At 42.1% G+C, this 20278-nt stretch overlaps 1 protein-coding gene across 7 annotated transcripts in view; it reads right to left on the bottom strand.

The window, feature by feature from the left end:
• Positions 1-20278, bottom strand: part of EBF1 (EBF transcription factor 1) — a 793629-nt gene that overhangs the window by 178155 nt on the left and 595196 nt on the right. For all 7 annotated transcript variants that reach the window (XM_077326387.1, XM_077326391.1, XM_077326392.1 and 4 more), the window contains exon 10: positions 18155-18281. In XM_077326387.1, the coding sequence (XP_077182502.1) occupies positions 18155-18281 (127 nt within the window). The remainder of the gene's footprint in view (positions 1-18154; positions 18282-20278) is intronic.

Below are 20278 nucleotides of genomic sequence, written 5' to 3'. Positions count from 1 at the left end.
TAACAGAAAAGTATCTTCTTTAGGCATTAAAAGAAGCTATCCACAGACCCCTTGTTGGGAAGCAATATAAATTAATTACTCAGTGATTTTGGTATCCATTAGTTTATTGTAAAATTAACAGTGCAGCTAAACAAATGAATCCTATACCCACTGTATGATCGTTATCCTAAAGTTAAGGAGTCATCAACCAAACTGGGTTAGGAAAACACAATGATGTAATTGTTATGATAAAGGGGGACATTTCACTATATCTTCAGTACTCAAATTAATGCTGAACAACACAATCTAACAAAGAAGAGTAAAAAAAGCAACTATTTAATTTCCATATATTTCTACAATCTAATCACAAAGGGCTTATACGCATCAGACGTTTACAAAAAAAACCCACAACGTTTCATTTTTAATCTACAAAGCAATCACAGAGTTTTTTTTAGATTCAAATGGGTAGCTGTGCTGGTCTGAAGTAGCACAATAAAATCAGAGTCCAGTAGCACCTTTAAGACCTTTGTCTTTAAGATCTTTGTTGGTCTTAAAAGTGCCACTGGATTTTAGAGGGTTTTTTAAAAGTTTGTAAGCTGATACAGCAATAATCACAATTCAAGATTTATACAAAAGTTCCAATTTGGCTCCCAGTTGTATTCAGGAACAAGTCAAAGTGTTGTCCTTTTAACCCTATATAACTTGGGATCAGCATACCTGAAGGACAGCCAACTCTCTTATGAACCTATGCAGCCTCTACAGTCATCTTTGGGACTTGCCCAACATTGCGAAAAAGAACACCTTGAAATTAACTACCAGAAGACCAAGGCCATGGCATTTGGCAAACATCAAAAATCTAGAACATGGATGCAAAACGGGCACAAAATTGAACAAGTAATCAAATGTAAATATTTAGGTGTATATATTCAAGCCTCTGGAGAAAAGAGCATCCATTATTCATATACATCAGAACTAAGGCAAAGATCAGCAAATAACATATTGAAATTCTATTGAACACTGGGCAGATTCTTTATACCAGGAGCCCTGAAACTATACTCTGCTAAATCTCTAGCCCAACTCACTTATGGGGCATTTTTGGGTGCTCTGATATCAGATACTATCAAGCTTGAAAGGGTCCAGTCTAAATTCCTTCGGGCATTCCTCCAACTTCCAGGCTGTGTAACCAACTCCATGGTGCGTCTGGAAACAGGAACGTTAATGGTCCAAGACAAAATCTGCCTGTCAGCAATAGGAATGTGGCTGAAATTAATACATAACCCAGAGGGTATAGTTTCTTTAACTCTGAATGACAACTTCCAATCATCTTGGACTAAGGCTGTTGACAGAGGAATTGAAAGTATGGGCTTCTCCATACACTTATTATCCAAATTAGCTCATGATCAAGCTGCTTTATTAGTTAAGCAGCAGATACAAGACAGTCGACGTCAACTGGACCTGAGTAAAGCTCCAACTTTTTTGTCCCCAGTTAAAACTAGATAGGTTCTGGCCCCTGTCACTTATCTGTCTCAGCTGGTAATAAGTAAATAAAGAAGGGCATTTACCATAGAATCATAGAATCATAGAGTTGGAAGGGGCCATCTAGTCCAACCCCCCGCTCAACGCAGGATCATCTTAAGACATCCAAGAAGATGCGTCCTTGCAAGATGCTCCGTCTTGCCTTCAGCTCTTGTAGAGAGTCGCTATAAGAACATTCCCCTTACACTGAGACAATGTTTTTGTGGGAGTGGCGAAATTGATACAAGAATGCATTTATTGTTCCACTGCCCTGCTTATGTAGACATTCCTAGCAACTTGATTGAACCACTCCTTAAAAAGTTGCCAGAACATCATGATGTAGATCGAACAAAGAGGCTGCTAAATGATGAGTCCTCTCAGGTGACAACTCAGCTGGCTAAGTTTTGTGCTGCCGCCATCAATATCCGATGCTCTAAAGTAGCATAATTTTAAGTTCTATTATCTGTTTTAAATTGTATTGTATTAAATGACCATTTTCTTTTGGTCTTTTATGTATTAACTTCATATAACTTGGTCTGAATGACTGTAATAAAGTTTGAATCTGAATCAGTCATCTTTGGAAGCTCTGCTTCTGGTGCCCCCACCTTCTGAAATTAGATGGGTGACAACCCACAAGAGGGCTTTCTGAGTTGTGGATCAAAAGTCTAGAATCCCCAGAGAGGCTCCTCTGCCCCTGTTGTTTTGTTTGGCGTTCCCACAGTGACCCCTCCTTTTTGCCCTATATTTCATTTTTTAGAACAATGAAACATTAGAACAAATTAGAACAATCGTGCTAATGCTGGTTGGTGGTGTTAAATGGTTTTTCAGAAGTAAAGAAACAGCTCCTTGTTTTCATTGTTGTGCTGCCACACAGCTCTGAAGGATTTGTTCCTACATGTTCCTTCTAAAATTTAAATTGTAAGTCATTCTAATTTGACAAAAAAGGCAATATACAAATGTGAATTTCTAACCAATGTTCAGACAATCACTTCATTACATTCAGTTACTTCTTTACAAAGAAATGCAGGAAAAGAAAAGGGTTATTGGGTATTTTTCTATTCTTTAATTAACCCTACATCCTCTGGAAGAGACAACTTCCTGATGTTAACCACCATTACCAAAGCCCAGGTGCAAATGAACAAGCAGTTCAAATTGGCAGCTTCTAAAGCTCAGAGGTTAACCATAATTTATGCGTGCAGGAAGAAAGTGAAAGATAATGTTGGCTGGACTAAAGTGGTAGGAAGGTAAAGAGACAATAACAAGTGTAACAACAAACAATGTTCTTTCTTTCTTTCTTTCTTTCTTTCTTTCTTTCTTTCTTTCTTTCTTTCTTTCTTTCTTTCTTTCTTTCTTTCTTTCTTTCTTTGTCCTCTTAAGCAGTTGCACTACTACTGTGGCAATACAATTATTTCTTTTCACACTTTGCAATGTAATGCAAGTTGTAGTAGTATGAGGAAACTTTGGAGGGTTATATTACATTGGTGGGCTTTTGGGAATTTCAGAATGATGCCAGCTTTTTTGTAAAGGATATACTAAATTTATTTAACTTTAGAATTCACAAACATAAGGACAAGAAGAAAGATAAATGTGCAGCCTTCCATTTCCCCAAACAGCCAACAAAGACGGTTCTTAATCTAGCTAGCATGGGAAGATGTTATTAGTGTCCCCTCCTTCATATGCTCTTACCTAATTCTGAGTACTCCTCCAGTGATTCCCCACCCCATGGCTCCTCTACCACTAATAGCCCACATTCAAAGAAAAACTCTGTTAAGCTTTAACCTCCTGCTATAGAAAAACTTCACCTGCTAAATTTCTTCTACTGTCAAAAAATAAACAAAACAGGAGCTTGACCAAAGAGAGGAGATTGGACAATTCTAAATGCAGCAGAGCTTACTGAAAGAATCTTGTCACCCTCCCTTTCTTGTAGACCTGACCAAAATCCACTCATGATATTTCAATATCATATATAGCTTGGTCTTAATAAACTTTCTATAAACTGTGTCCAGATCATATTTCCAAACCTAACTTTAAACTAGCTAGTGAAAATCTGTTTAAAACCTGAATAAACGTGGAAACTGGACTGCTTGAAACTGTATCTAAAGCATCTGCTTTGGACACATGCTGTCCAATACTTAAAACTTGGTATCAGTATATGACTCATTGAAATCAACAGAGACTGTTTCAGGCAAAGTCCTTTGAGATTAACTGATCAAGCTTTTAGAAGTGGATAATAATATACCAGCAGTTGTTCTAAAATAATAATAATAGAATATAAAACCAAGGAAGACCAATCAAACACAGCAAAGTTTGGATGCAAAGGTGTGAAAATGAAAGAATTTGGGTAAGGATAAAGGAAAGGATTTGCAAGATAAATTTCAGTGACCCTGTAGGTTAATTTATTGTTAGAGCTGCAAAACACAAAATGGTTTATTGGCTATGAAGGTCAGATAACTGTTATACTGCATTAAATAGGTTAGAAGATCCGAGAATCCAGGGGATTGCATGAAAATTGCCAAAAAGGCAGTTTACCTCCTAATCCTTTACTGTAAATTTATAGAAATGGCAGCACATTTTAAAGACTGAAGAAGTGTGACAAACAGTTCATACCCCTTAATAATCAAATCACATAGTTTAGATGGGGGGCTTATCAGTGTCTTCCTCTTCCTTGCAGTGTCATAGGCAGAAAATACTTTATAGCCCCTATTACATAAATGATGAATAGGACCATTGGTTATGGGCTGTTATTTGCTTGGTTGTAGTCAATATGTTTTCTTTGGACAGAGATGTCAATGATTTATATCTTTGCTGGCCTTATCACTTATTCACTTAGGGCAGACAGCAAAAAGTCAAGGTTGTGAATAAGGCCTCAGGCTTCTTTAGACATATAATACTGAGGGGTAGAATTATTTTTTAATGATCTGGAAACCCTGTGCCATATAAGCCTTCATAGAGTGCTTAGAAAGAAAAAGAATATATTTTCTTTAGGAGGAGCATAGAGGATGCAAAATAAAATGTTTCATTCATGATAGGCTTTAGTTTGTCAGCAGCTGCAAATGTCTTAGCAATGCAAGGTATATTTCAATATAGTATTTAGTTCTACAAATGCTAGACCAAGTTGTTGGTTGTTTTCTCTCTCTCTCTCTCTGTTTGTGTTTTCTACAATCACTCTGGCTGAACTGATATGGATAGCATCTGTACCAGCTACTGGAGTTCAGGGGTCAGTTGCTGTGGCCCCTGGGAGCATATCTTCCTTAAAAAGACAAGCAACACTATTTCAAAGATATCTTTTGTATATGTTCTCTCTCCCTCCTTGATGTTGAAACCTATAGAAAGTATTAAACAGTTTGAAATATCTTGTTAAAATGAAATCATATTTGTTTCTGCTTATTGAATGGGAAAGGAAAAAGGAATCTTGACGTATAATGTAAACATTTCTAAACTCCGTCTTTATACATTGCAGTTAACCTCTTAGCTGTGTCACTGCTAGCACTAAGGCTGCCAGACAGGATTTCTGCCCCTTTAACTCTCAGATACCTTGGGGAAACTAAATCCAAACTGGTTGAGTACTGTACAAATAGCATTCGTCCAGGTACCTGGGGGAGGGGGAGATCTTCTATCTTCCTGCAAATGTTGGAGTGTCAGATCAAAAGATAGCGTAACACCAGGTGGGAGAGCTTAGGGGTGTTTGGTAATTAATGATGGGGCAGGCATGCATGACTGAATTTCAATATCTGGGGGAAGTTTTCTCTAGTGTTTTATTGGGTTTTCTCTAGTGTCATCATTAACTTAAATATATTTCAGAAATAAACATCCTGTTATGGCCCCGTCACCAGAGGATGCCTCTGCACCAATGCCAGAGCCTGTTCTGCCAGATCCCTCGAAGAAGGAGCTGGGGCAAAGCAGCAGGATGCTGGTTAAAGAGGCAAGCCCCGATAGGGACACACAACCAGGTCCCAGCCAGGCAGACATCATGCCCTCTGCGCCAGCAGCACCTCAGCCTGCAGCAACACCCCTTCGCAGTCTAGACTCATCTCCAGAGCGCAGGAGGGAATGCAGACAAGCGGTGTTGACAGCACGCCGTCAAAGTGCTTGGCTTAGAGCAAGGGAGGAAGCTAGATGGGGCCCAGGTGGGGCTGATTCAACGGACAGAGACTAAGTACCAGGTGTAACCACTTAGCCTGTCAGCTTAGCCTGCATTTAAGCACAGCAAAAGTGCTTCTCAGCGTGGATGCAACTTTTGCACAAGCCGACCCGTTACCTTGATCCGGTTCTGATTTACCTACGCCTCAGCGAAGCTCTGCCTGACTTATTCCCGGCTTAATGACCCTAGATACAACGACTGACTACGAATAGGTATTGCGGACTTGATTTATTACTGAACGACTCTCTGGCTTCGACCTCGGTGTGATTAACAACTCCCCCTTCAGTTCTCCTTTGAACGTTGGCTGTCAAGACTTCGGATAAGACCCGGACTGGACTTTTGACTACTCTCTGCTATGCACTCTGAACTTGGGTGACTCGGCAAGCGTGCATTCCTCTGGACTAACCCTGCGTGTGCCCATCTAGGGCAGCACACATCCATAAGATAAGGAGGGAGCTATTTTATCTGAAACAAATACGTGTCACTCTATCTCTCCTTTTATATTTTATAGTAACTATGAACCCCAAAAATGTAAGGACTTGTTGAATGATGATCTATTTTATATTTTTTTAAATAACAGGATTCTCAAAGGTGATTCACCGTACATAAGAACTGAGCTATTTGCCATTTTTAAAGGCTAACTGTTCTAGACTTCATTCTCTACATAACCACAATACGGGTACTTCTAAATACATAGATACTTGCGTATAAGCCTAGTTTTTCAGCACCTTTTTTCACACTGAAAAAGCCCTCCTTGTCTTATATGCAGGTATATACTGTAATTGAAATAAAAGCCTGCTCCAGCTAGCCAATTGTTGCATTGCCTTTTGCAAATGTATACTGCAAGCTGAGCTTGTTCGGGCAGCTTGTAAGACATCAACTATTTGCCTGTGGGACTCTGTTCTTTTTTTTTTTGCCTTCACTTCTTCCTTTTCTTAATCACTTCTTCCATACTATTCTTTTGGTTTCTGTGGGTGGGGTGGGGTGAGGTTTGGGGGTGCTGTACCTTTCTCCTAGTATTTCTTCTTTTAACTGAGGGGCAGCTCTGTTTGCCTTTTGTACTTGGGGTTGTGTTTCTTTTAAAAGTAGATTTTTACAGTTCTTTCAGTGATCAGTTTTACATTTCTTTATTTCAGTGTTTTGTGATGGGAGGAGCACTGCAGTTGCAGTTGTTGACCAGGTGAGGCTATTGTGGTGCTGAGTGAGGTGATTGCTGGGTGATTGCTGGGAGGATTAAAAGGGCTGCTCCTTGCCAGAGGAGTGAGCTGAAGGACTCTTGACCAGTGCTCTTAACCTAGCAATTAGAATCTGTAGATTATATTTTCCGAGTACTTACACTGCCTAGACATTTCAATGGACCTCCAGGACACTCATCTCATCATCTGCAATGACGATGACATGATTGCCTTCCTCCCTGAAGACAAGATAGACTACATCTCCCCAAGTGTAAGCTGGTAAGAATTTTGGAGGAAAGGATTAGGGTCTTAGGGGAGAGGATTATTACTCTGACAGAACTTAAGAAAGGGGAGGAGTTCATAGACAGGAGCTGTGCAACTCTGAATAAAGAGGAAACAACCAGTCCTGAAGAGAATATAGGGACTGACCTCATTACGGAGCCTCTGCAGACAGTTAGGGAAAAGACTCAAAGGCGTAGAGCAAGACGGTTCTTGGGTCCTTTGGAGCTCCAGAATGGATTTCAGGCCCTTGCAGAGGAGGTGCAAGTGTCAACGAGGGAAGAGGTCCCAAAACAAAGCCTAAGAAAAAGTGAAGAGGCCACAGGGATAGAAGGAAATGGTGTTGAGGGAAAAAAAAGGAGAGTACTGGTAATTGGAGACTCCCTGCAAAGAGGAATGGATCGTCATATGGCTGGGCCTAACCTCCTAACCCGAGAGGTGTGTTGCTTGCCAGGGGCGAAAATTAAAGACATTTCAGAATGGCTGCCCAAACTCCTCAAATCTATGGATCGCTATCCATTTGTGATGCTCCACGTGGGAATGGGAAAACTCAACAACGGCCACAGGATTGGAAAAGGTCAGCGTACATCCCAATCCCAAAGAATGGCAACGCCAAAGAATATTCAAACTACCACACCATTGCACTCATTTCTCATGCTAGCAAAGTTATGCTCAAAATTTTACAAGCTAGGCTCCAGCAATATGTGGACCGAGAACTTCCAGAAGTACAGGCAGGATTTCAAAGAGGCAGAGGAACTAGAGATCAAATTGCCAACATATGCTGGATCATGGAGAAAGCTAAGGAGTTCTCAACAAATTGTGGCAAGTTCTTAAAGAGATGGGAATACCAGGACGTTTTATTTATCTCTTGAGAAACTTACATGCTGGTCAAGAAGCAACAGTGAGAATTGAACATGGAATCACTGATTGGTTCAAAGTGAGAAAGGAGTTCGGCAAGGTTGTATACTGTCACCTTGCCTATTTAACTTGTATGCGGAGCACATCACGAGAAAGGCGGGATTAGAGGAGTCACAAATTGGGATGAAGATTGCAGGGAGAAATATCAACAAACTCTGAGATGCAGATGATACCACTCTAATGGTAGAAAGTGAAGAGGAACTAAAGAGGCTGTTGAGGTGGGTGAAGGAGGAGAGTGCAAAAGTTGGCTTGAAACTTAACATCAAGAAAACAAAGATCATGGCATCCAGCCCTCTCAAATCCTGGCAGATAGATGGGGAAGAAATGGAGATAGTGACAGATTTTAATTTCCTGGGCTCCAAGATCACTGCAGATGGGGAGTGCAGCAAAGAAATTAAAAGACGCTTGCTCCTGGGGAGGAAAGCTATGGCAAATCTAGACAGTATTGTAAAAAGCAGAGGCATCACCCTGCCAACAAAAGTGCGTCTAGTCAAGGCTATGGTATTCCCAGTTGCAATGTATGGCTGCGAAAGTTGGACCATAAGGAAGGCCGAGCGTCAAAGAATTGAGGCTTTTGAACTCTGGTGCTGGAGAAGACTCTTGCGACTCCCTTGGGCTTCAAGGCTAACAAACCGGTCAGTCCTAGAGGAGATCAGCCCTGACTGCTCCTTAGAAGGCCAAATCCTGAAGATGAAACTCAAATACTTTGGCTACCTCATGGGAAGGAAGGACTCCCTGGAAAAGAGCCTAATGTTCGACGGCAAAAGAAGAAGGGGACGACAGAGAATGAGGTGGCTGGATGGACTCACTGAAGCAGTAGGTGCAAACTTAAATGGACTCCGGGGAATGGTAGAGGACAGGAAGGCCTGGAAAATCATTGTCCATGGGGTCGCGATGGGTCAGACACGACTTCGCACCTAACAACAACAACAACGTGGGAACGAATGATATGTCCAGGAATACTATCACTCCTATTAAAAAAGACTATCAAGATCTAGGGAGGAAGCTCAAGCAAATGGGGACACAAGTGGTATTCTCTTCAATCTTGTCTGTCAAGGGAAGAGGAATGCTTCGGGAGAGGAAGATAATGGCGGTGAATCAGTGGCTGCATAGTTGGTGCCGGCAGGAGGCATTTGGTTTCTGGGAGCATGGGATAGGCTTTCTTGAGGAAGGCCTACTAGCACCTGATGGACTGCACTTGTCGAAGTTGGGGAAGAATGTGTTTGGCAGGAACCTGGGGAGATTCATCAGGAGAGCTTTAAACTGAAGACACAAGGGGAAGGAGATGTTCGACATAAGGAGTGTAAGGAAGGAGACCGATCGGGGACAGCCCAACCAGGAAGGCCAGCTCATTGGGAACCAAAAGTAAAAGTACTAACGCCTGAAGCATGGGCAATAAGAAGGAAGAGCTGGAACTTCTCATGTTGATGGAAAGGTATGATCTATCACAGAAACTTGGTGGAATGATTCTCATGACAGGAATGTAATAGTGGATGGATATGAATTGTTCAGAACAGAATAGATTGAAGAGGTGGAAGAGTGGCACTGTATGGCCCATTATGCACAGCCGCCGAAACTGCAATTTCGGGTCACATGGAAAACGCGGATGGGGAAGACACGAAGCACACCGGTTATGCACGAGACGGGGTGCGACGGTGGCAAAACCCAGAGTAACTGATTATGCACGTGGCGAACCCGGCACCGCTTCTGGTTGCGCCCCAGTCACCCGGAAGCTGCGCTTTCTTCCGGGTTTCGCTAACACGGCTTTTTCGGCGGCACGCACCGACGCTGCGGCCAGTTGCAGCCGGCAGCGTGCGTTATCGGTGATTTTAGTCACCGCCATTCCACCCCGTTATTCTCCCCGTGCATAATGGGTCCCTGTGAGGAAAGGGCTTACCTGTCAGGAAATTCTAGTGAAGGAGAATATATCTCCACTGGAAAGCGGGGAAAACAAACAGTGTTTTGGTTGGTGTCTGCTACCAACCGCCTGACCAAAGAGAGGATGTGGATGCTGCACTTTGTGAGCAGCTTGGGAAAATATCTAAGTGGAAGGTCTTTGTAATCTTCAATTTCCCAGATGTGTGCTGGGAAACAAACTCTACAAAGCTTCATGCAACTTTCTGACCTGCCTGGCTGACAATTTCCTTTATCAAATGGTAGATGAACCCACAAGAGGTTCAGCCATACTGGACTTAATACTGACCAACAGGCAAGAGTTGGTGGATGAGGTGAAGGAGGTGGGGACCCTAGGGGGAAGTGACCATGTCCTCATAGAATTCCTTTTGATATGGGTGGGGCAAGGAATCTTGTAGCCAGACGCAGATGTTGGATTTTGGTAGGGCAAATTTTAATAAACTCAGAAACATGATGAGTGTCATATCATGGATGAGAATGCTGGAAGGAAAGGGAGCATGTGAAGGGTGGGCGCTACTTAAACAAGAGCTACTATATGCTCAATCCATGACTATCCCAGAAAGACAAAAACATTGCAGGAGCTCTAAGAAGCCTATTTGGATGAACAGAGAACTTCAAGAGGAACTAAGAAAGAAAAGGAAAATGTTCAGGAAATGGAGGGAAGGACAGAGCTCTAAAGAAGAGTACCTACAGGTTACTAGGCACTGTAGATCAATCATCAGAAATGCCAAAGCTGAGAGTGAGCTAAGAGAAAGCAGAAAGGCTCAGCACCTATTTTACATCTGTTTTTTCCCCACAGGTCAGTTGATGTTGTTTACTTGGATTTTAGTAAAGCTTTTTGATAAGGTTCCCCGTGATGTTCTGATGGATAAATTGAAGGACTGCAAGCTGGATTTTCAGATAGTTTGGTGGATAGGGAATTGGTTAGAGAACTGCACTCAAAGAGTTGTTGTCAATGGTGTTTCATCAGCCTGGAGGGAGGTGAGTAGCGGGGTACCTCAGGGCTCGGTGCCCAGCCCGGTACTTTTTAACATATTTAAGCTAAACATGAGCAGGCAGTGTGATACAGCGGTAAAAAAGGCGAATGCCATTTTGGGCTGTATCAACAGGGGCATCACATCAAAATCACAAGATGTCATAGTCCCATTGTATACGGCACTGGTCAGACCACACCTAGAGTACTGTGTGTATTTCTGGAGGCCTCATTTCAAGATGGACGTAGATAAAATTGAAAGTGTACAGAGAGCAACGAGGATGATCTGGGGCCAAGAGACTCTCTTTAAGTATCTGTAAGGTTGTCACTTGGAGGCGGGCAGGATGTTGTTTCCGTTGGCTGCAGAGGAAAGGACGTGCAGTAATGGGTTTAAACCTTTGTATCTTTAGGATGCTTTCGGCTGATCCTGCGTTGAGCAGTGGGTTGGACTAGATGGCCTTTATGGCCCCTTCCAACTCTATGATTCTGTGATTCTACAATGATGATCAAGCAGAGAGTAAGCTAAAATTGGCCAGGGAACCCCATTGTAACAAGAAAAGATTTTTCAGTTATGAGAGGAGCAAACGTAAAGGAGGCAATAGGCCCACTGTTGGGTGCAGATGGACAAACTCTAACGGAGGATGCATAGAAAGCAGAAAGGCTCAGCACATATTTTATGTCTGTTTTTTCTCACAGGTCAAAGGCACATATAGAGATGACATTAGCCAAGCGATAGCGTCTGGGTGGCAGGTTGACATGGACAGAGAAGTTGTCAAGAGGCATTTAGCTGCACTGGATGAGTTCGAATCCCCTGGGCCAGATGAAATGCACCCGAGAGTACTCAAAGAACTTTCCAGAATGTTTGCAGAACCCTTCTCCATCATCTTCGGGACCTCTTTAAGGACAGGAGTCCTGGAGGACTGGAAGAGAGCAAATGTTATTCCGATCTTCAAAAAAGGGAGGAAGGATGACCCGGGAAACTACAGACCATTGAGTGTGACCTCTGTTGTGGGGAAGATAATGGAACAGATATTAAAGGGAGTGATTTGCAAACATCTAGAGGACAGTTTGGTGACCCAAGGAAGTCAGCATGGATTTGTCTCCAACAGGTCCTGCCAGACCAACCTGGTTTCCTTTTTTGACCAACTAACAGATTTGCTGGATCGGGGAAATTTGGTTGATGTCATTTACTTGGATTTTAGTAAAGCTTTTGACAAGGTTCCCCATGATGTTCTGATGGATAAGTTGAAGGACTGAAATCTGGATTTTCAGATAGTTAGGTGAATAGGGAATTGCTCAGAGAACCGAACTCAAAGAGTTGTTGTCAATGGTGTTTCATCAGACTGGAGGGAGGTGAGTAGCGGGGTACCTTTGGGCTCAGTGCTCGGTCCAATACTTTTCAACATATTTATTAATGATGTAGATGAGGGGGTGGAGGGACTACTCATCAAGTTAGCAGATGACACCAAATTGGGAGGACTGGCAAATACTCCAGAAGTGTATACTCTGGAAGATAGAGACAAAGTTCAATGAAATCTGAACACAATGGAAAAATGGGCAAATAAGCACAAGATGCAATTTAATAAAGATAAGTGAAAAGTTCTGCATCTGGGTAAGAAAAATGAAAAGCATGCATACTGGATGGGGGATACGCTTCTAGTTAACACTGTGTGTGAACGATACCTTGGGGTACTTGTGGATTGTAAACTATAGATATCTAAATAAATAAATAAATAAATAAACACGAGCAGGCAGTGTGATCTTAGAATCATAGAGTCATAGTCCAACCCCCTCCTCAATGCAGGATCTGCACAAAGCACCCAAGAAAAGTGTGTACCCAACCTTTGGTTGAAGACTGCCAGTGAGGGGGAGCTCACCACCTCCTTAGGCAGCCCATTCCACTGCTGAACTACTCTGACTGTGATTTTTTTTCCTGATATCTAGCTTATATCGTTGTACTTGTAGTTTAAATCCATTACTGCGTGTCCTTTCCTCTGCAGCTAACAGAAACAGCATCCTGCCCTCCTCGAAGTGACAACCTTTCAAATACTTAAAGAGGGCTATCATGTCCCCTCTCAACCGCCTTTTCTCCAGGCTGAACATTCCCAAGTCCCTCAACCTATCTTCATAGGGCTTGGCCCCGGATCATCCTCGTCGCTCTCCTCTGTACCCTTTCAATTTTATCCACGTCCTTCTTGAAGTGAGGTCTCCAGAACTGCACACAGTACTCCAGGTGTGGTCTGACCAGCCCAGAATGGCATTTGCCTTTTTTAACCGCTGCATCACACTGCCTGCTCATGTTTAGCTTACAATCCATAAGTACACCAAGGTCTCGTTCACACACAGGTCTTGTTTACACACAGTGATGCAGCGGTAAAAAAGGCAACTGCCGTTTTGGGCTGTATCAACAGGGGCATCACATCAAAATCACAAGATGTCATAATCCCATTGTGTATGAGCACAGTTTTCAGACTGCATCTCTGCTGCCTTACCACTCTGCGCCACAAGAGGATCTATTTAGTATGTATATACATAATAACCATTTTTGATCAAGAGGCAGCTTTATGAAGATAAGGTTTTTGTATCTAGTCATTTCAAATCCATTCCCAGTTATCCCTTTTTGGGATTGTCTTATATCCAGCCAGTCACTTTCCCAACTACATAAATCACATTTTGTACCTCTTCATGTCAAAAAAGTTAATCCTGTCTGTTTTACCTGGAAAACAACAATCACTATTTCCAGTAAAAGACCAAATCTTTGCACAAAAAAAAAGTAGTTGCTGTCAGGAGGTTGCTCCTTCCTTCTAAAATAAGAATTAAAAAAATTTTTTTTTAAAAGTCTCCAAAAGACTGCAGCAATTTTACAAGAGCAGTCATTGCTTTAAGCACTCTGCCATTCTGTCAATGTAACGATATTACTGAGAAGTTGTTTTTAAAAAGCAATATTGACATAGATAGCACATAGATATGTGTTTTAAATTCTTCATCTGCTGTAAAACTGTCCTTTTAAATGTTCTGAGGAGAAAAAACAGGCTCCAATGAACACTGGGTATTTAGTGTTTTGTTCTCTATTTTTAAATCTTTTAGCATCTAAATATCAACCAGTTTGTTTTATCAAATAGCAGCCTGTGACATGAATTACCAGGAAGGAGGGGCACCCAAAGGAACTATTTTTAATAAGTCCCTGCAATTAAAATCTTATAAAATACATTCACATTGTAGAATTTTCTAATTGCATGCAGAATCATGGTTAGAACATGCATTCACAGATCAAATTTCTATGTTTTGTGCAGTTAAAGGAAGGGGGCTAAGACTCTAAAATTAACGGGTCACTAGGCAGTTTCCTTTGAGAATTTAAGCACTTGACAGTTAAAAACAAAGTTTAAGCCAGGTGGCTTAAGGGGATATTTTGCTGAAAACTGATTAAAAATAATTTCTTATAAATGAGACCTAACCACAAAACAAGGCCATTAATGGATAGGACATTTTCACCAAGAGAGGAAAGTATGCTTGAATGGCTTTTGCACCACCCACCACCCCCAATTCTCTTTCCTTTCTTCTTTCCTCATTCTTAAATGCAGGGTAAATAAACATCAAATTATGCCTCAATGTTTTCAGCCAAAAACAGAGGCCAAACTCCTCTGAGAAAACATTTGGCCTCTGTGGTTTCATAAAACGTTCCAGAACACTGAATTCACTGACAAATGCTGTGGAAAACCTCCCGTCCACTGGAACACTGCTGTGGAATGTTACAGTATCAGAACTTCCAATTGGTCCATTTCCTGCAGACCCATAATGAGGCTGGCTTTTTAAAAAAGTAATATGTGGGAGTTAAAAGAAGTTCTCATGGGAAAAATGAATGTTAAGAAATCCTAGCTTTAAAAGAAGCAGCTAATCTGCTAGTTTGATTGTTCTTCAAAATTTACAGTGAACCAATAATCTGAATTAAAACCACTTGGCCTAGTTCTGTAAAGCATCATGTTTTTTTCTTTGCTTCGCTTGTACACACTACAGCTTATTCTTCCTCCCCTCCCCATCAGTAACAAAGTGCTGACTTTGTCAGGGTGGCTGAGCTAATTTATGTGAACTCAGTGTGAAACCTTAGCTAAACAAAATTGTAGTAATTTTCCTTAATTTGTATTAGTGATCGGAGTGCAAATGAAATTTTTCTCTTGGGTCAATTCTATAATTTTCAATTAACTAAAACTAATTGGCAGGCTGCTCCAATCCTGCATTTTATTTAAAGGGCTGGGAGGCATTTCTAAAGGTGAGAGTTTATAAGCATGAATGTGGATCCCCTCCCTTTAAAAAATCTAAGGAGGATTGTCCATCCTCTACCTTCCATTGTATTGGCTGCCTAAAGCAGTCATTCTTAAAACTTTTGGAACTGGAACTTACTTTTAAACATATCAGGATTTGGAAACTCCCACACCCCTTGAAAATTAATAAAGTGCTACTTTCCCCTCTCTCCAACAGAAAATGCAAGGATTTTACATTAGTTAAGGCTGAACAAGTTTATGTATTTTAAAAATGTTCATAAATAGATAGGACAACTGGCTGTACAGAAATCTTGTGATTATTTGCACATTATATAGAGACTAGCCAAATTTGCCATTAAGTAAGTATATGTTTAATAAGAGCTGCAGACAGTCCCACTTTCCTGATACATGTGTTATCTGGTGCTCTCATTTATAAATGTGTGTAAGGAAACAACATTTTATATATTTTATATATTTAAGCATATTCTTTACAATTTTAGGTTTAATATTAATGATGTAAAGGGTAAAAAAGGATTCTGCAGGAACAATGGAAGATAAGTGGCCAGAGTGTATTGCTAGTCAGTGGGATATAGAAATTTAATCTAATTACAACTGAAAGTCAGTACTGGAAAAAATTTAGGATAGATGGCTGGTTGTTTTGAGCAACACCTGGCCAGGGCTGACCATTCTGTCACATTTTTATTTGACCCTACCATGACTTGGTGCTTGCACAGGGGATACCTTTACCTTTACCCTTTTCCCCAAAGAGTTCAGGACAAACTACACAATTAATCTCTCTCCATTTATCCTACATTAACCCTATGAGGTACGATGTACTGAGCAAGAGCAACCAGCACCAATTTTGGCTTGGATCAAACCTGTCTGCAGATTATACAAGCCTGGGAGGTGACATATCAGGTGAGAGTTGCCAATTCCATCTTGGAAAATTCCTGAGAATTGGAGAGGGTGAGGTTTGGGAGACAGAGAAAGCTCAGTGAAATAATACCCCTCAAAGAGTCTAATCTTCAAAGCTGCCATTTTTTCCATGGAATTGATCTCTGTAGTCTAGAGATCACCTGAGGAGCGGCCTTTAAAAACAGAGGTCAGACTCACTGGTCTGTAGTTTCCCGGGTCATCCTTCCTCCCTTTTTTGAAGATCAGAATAACATTTGCTCTCTTCCAGTCCTCCGGGACATCTCCAGTCCTTAAAGAGGACCCGAAGATGATGGACAAGGGTTCTGCAAGTTCTCCGGAAAGTTCTTTGAGCACTCTCGGGTGCATTTCATCTGGCCCAGGGATGAATACAGTGAATACAGTGATAGAAGAGGATGGATTAATATCATTGGAGAAAGAGTTCCAGTTTTTGTGCCCAGGACGAACAGAGGAAGCCAGCTTGGTGTAGTGGTTGGGAGCAGAAGCCTCTAACCTGTGTTTGATCCCCCACTCTTCCACATGGGTGATTTAGGGCCAGTCACACTTTCTCAGAGTTCTCTCAACCTTATCTACCTCACAGGGTGTCTGTTGGGGAAAGAGGAAAGGTAGGAAATTGTAAGCCGCTTTGTTACTTCTTTGAGTAGTAAAAAGCAGGGTACCAAAAAGCAGCTATTCTTCTTTCTCTCAGGTATAACCTGTCTAAGATTAGATGACAAGGATACGAGAATTAGGGCTTCAGAGGAAAACTTTCATTAACTTTCATAATTGGGAAAATCCCCGATTATGCATACCCCTGCCGCCAGTGCAGGCCACAGAAGGTCCGATTAAGCGAATGCGGGAACTTCCGCAGTCCCCGGGATACCACGGGCGCCAGCAGGGGCTGTGCCGGGCCAGCACTGTGCATAATTGACAGCGCCAGGCCTTTTGTCCAGCCCGGCCCCAACCTACGGTGTCCTTGTAGGGACACTGCATGCCCCTGCGAGCTCCGCGGAGCTGGCAGGGGTGTCCCCCTGCTCCCGCCATAGTGTGTGGTGGGGGCCTGACCCCTCCCCACTCCCCCCGAACTGCTGCCGCTGCCACTGCCCAGCAGCGTCCTGGGCTTCCTGGCCCTGGCACACAGCGCATGTGCGCACGTTACGCTAGGTCATCCATGTATGCCGGGGGGGAACCCCGCCCTCTTGCATACATGGGGAACGACAGAGCATCCTGCCCCGCCACAAAACCACATTGGCCGCCTGGCGTAACAGCTGCTGTACATAATGGGTCACTATCAGACAGTTCCTTATGAAAGTAAGTGGTTCTTAGTGTATGTTGGTCTCAAACCACATAGCTCTTTAAAGATTAACACTAATTATTGGGCTCAGAAATAAATTGGGAACCAATGTATATGGAAAAAGACTAGAACGATATGGTCCTTACCACCCACTATAGTCAACACCCTGGCTGTGGCATTCTGTACCAACTGAAATTTTTGAGCATTTTTCAAGGGCAGTCCCACAGAGTATACTGCAAGAATTAACATTACCAGTCTGGCCATGTACCACAATGGCCAAATCATTTCTGTCCAGGAAAGACATAAGCAAAGCTGATTAACATTCCTAGCCACAGCTACCTCCTGCTTATCCTATAATAGGCTTGGGTTCAGCTACAGAGCTGTTCCTATAAGAGCAGTGCAATTGCCTCCAGAACAGGGAACATTTTAATCCTGTGTCACACCTAGCCAACAGCACTCCTTTTTTCTCATGTTTAAGCTTCAGTTTATTAGCCTGTATTCACTCCAAAACTGGCTCTTGGCATTGGTTCAGGTTTTCTGCAGCCTCCCTGGAATACACTGAAAATACGAGATAGAGGTGAGTGCCATTTGCATACTAGTGGCAATCCAAACCAAATCTCATGGTTTCATGTCTATGCCATGTAGAGTAATGAAATCATGTTGCAAATGGTATTGTAAGAGACAGTAAACCTTAACGCTGGAAAACACATCAGCGGTTTAACAGTGTAAAAGCAGCAGCATCAGGGAAGATAGATTAAACACGTTACATTAGATTTTAAGAATTAAGAATCTTACCTGTATAGATGAATCTTCCAGGAGTACCTTTACAGAACTGCTTGGACTTGTAGGACAATGTGACCTCTACTACGCCAGGGATGTGTCGGGGTGGTGTCTGAACTCTGATTGCATGAGGTGTAATAAGCTAAGGAAATATTAGAAAGGAGGAAAACTGTTAGATGCAAAATAGTTCTTTAATAACACTTTCTTCTCAGATCACATAAACAAAGTTTTGAAACATGTAATTAACCTGTCAGCGTTGAATGCCTTCATAATGTAACCAACATAAAAGCCACTGACAACATTTGCAAATATTCATCTTCCCAATCATCATCTGTAAACCGCTCCGCGGTTATAAATAAAAGAGTTGGGAGGAGTTAGGGCGTGCTCTGTCCGGGATAAAAACTTGGAGGGGCGAATCAGGAGCCGCAAAGCGGCTCCTGATTTGGCCCTCCGAGTGTCAATCCTGGACCAAGTGTCAATCCTGGACCAAGGAGGCAATGGGAAGAAGCTCACCCACCGCCCGCCGGTGATACCCCCCTCCCTTTCCTCACTACCCTCCCAACATCTCCCCCTTCGCCGACTCCCCCGCGCTTCCCCCTAAACCCTCCCCCCCCACACCACCCTGAGCCCCACCCACCCACCCACATACACTCAGAGAAGACCTTACCCCCTTGGAGACCAGCCCCTTCTCCCCAGGCACGCTGCAAAGGCGCCATCTGCACGCCTCCGAGCAGCCGCCGACCCAGTGTCCCCACACCTCGCTGACACTATCGAGCCTCCACCGCAGAACACAGGTAGGCCGCAAGACGACCAGAAGCCTGGCTCGCCGGAAGCCTTCCGCACTACACCCCGGGGACGAGCATGCCTGCTTCTGTGACCCATGCCGGCCCCGGGTGCGCAGAAGCCTTTGGAACTTGGCCCCGGGGGAGGGAACCTCTAGCCCCCTTTTTATTTAAAGATAAAATGGGCTTTAAATCTAGTATAATAATATTACCACTGTTTTCTCACATAGCAGACAATTGCTTCTGAGTATAAAAATTACTTAATGACATTCTGCAATCAGTTTGCTTTTTGTGTATCCATTCATTCCAAAAGGTGTGAATGAGTATTGTCAGCTTCTTAAGTCTGAGTATTGTCAGCTTCTTAAGCATAAGCTATGATTTAAAACGGAAGAGAAATTATGAGCTTCTAAAAATCAGCATGAGTCTCGTTCACAGGACAAATGATTATATAATTTCTTACTATGTGCGTGTGTTTGTGTGTGTGTGTGGGGGGGGGGGTTGGAAAAATTCAGCCTTGCTACCTAACATCCAGCTTTTGTGTTTTGAATCCATTTGGATGTTTTAATATCATTTTTCACTTCCAGCTAATTAGACTTTCCTTATAAAATAACAGTCATTAATTTTAAAACTTAACTTTTAATCCCCCCTTTAAAATAACAAGAAATTCATCATAAATATAACAAAAGTGCAATTAAGGTGAACAAAGAACAAAGTCAAATAAAAAGAGCAAAGAGTTCTAAAGATGGGTGAGCCAGATTTTCCCCCCTTTTACACTACAGTAAACATTTTAATGTGCATATGTTTGTTTGTGCGTGCACGTATGCCACACATAAAATCTTCATAGTGTATATAGGTCTGTCATCAACTTAATTCTCTGTCAACATTATTTCATGCATTTTCCAATAAAAACACATTAGTTCCAAGAAAGGAATGACATATTTATGGTAGGTTGTTGCATAGTCTTAAGGTTGGAGAAAGTTCAAGAGATTTTCTGGATGGTTTTTACAATCACTTTACTTTTTTCTTTTAAGTAAATAACTTAGATATACAAATATACCTTTAAATGCATAAGAATACAAGGATTTGGTGTAAGGTGTTGTTCTTGGGTAAGGTGTCCAGATTTTAATATTGGCAAAGTGGGACACCTGGGGGGTTCTTGATTAAAAATTTGGTCTATATGGATCAACACAATTTTGCATAGAACGCATAGAACGCAAAATAGTAGTGTAATATATATATATATTTAATTTCAACATATGTACAATTTGCCAGGTGCCCCCAAATGTCCCTCCAAAAGTGGGACAATCTGGTCACCTTATTCTTGGGTTTTGCCCAGTTAGCCCCAGGAAATGTGTAT

This window comes from Paroedura picta, chromosome 3, assembly GCF_049243985.1.
Source record: "Paroedura picta isolate Pp20150507F chromosome 3, Ppicta_v3.0, whole genome shotgun sequence".
In the NCBI taxonomy this organism is placed as follows: domain Eukaryota; kingdom Metazoa; phylum Chordata; class Lepidosauria; order Squamata; family Gekkonidae; genus Paroedura; species Paroedura picta.
The sequence above is the reverse complement of the archived record's forward strand: the minus strand, read 5'-3'. Positions and strand labels throughout refer to the sequence as shown.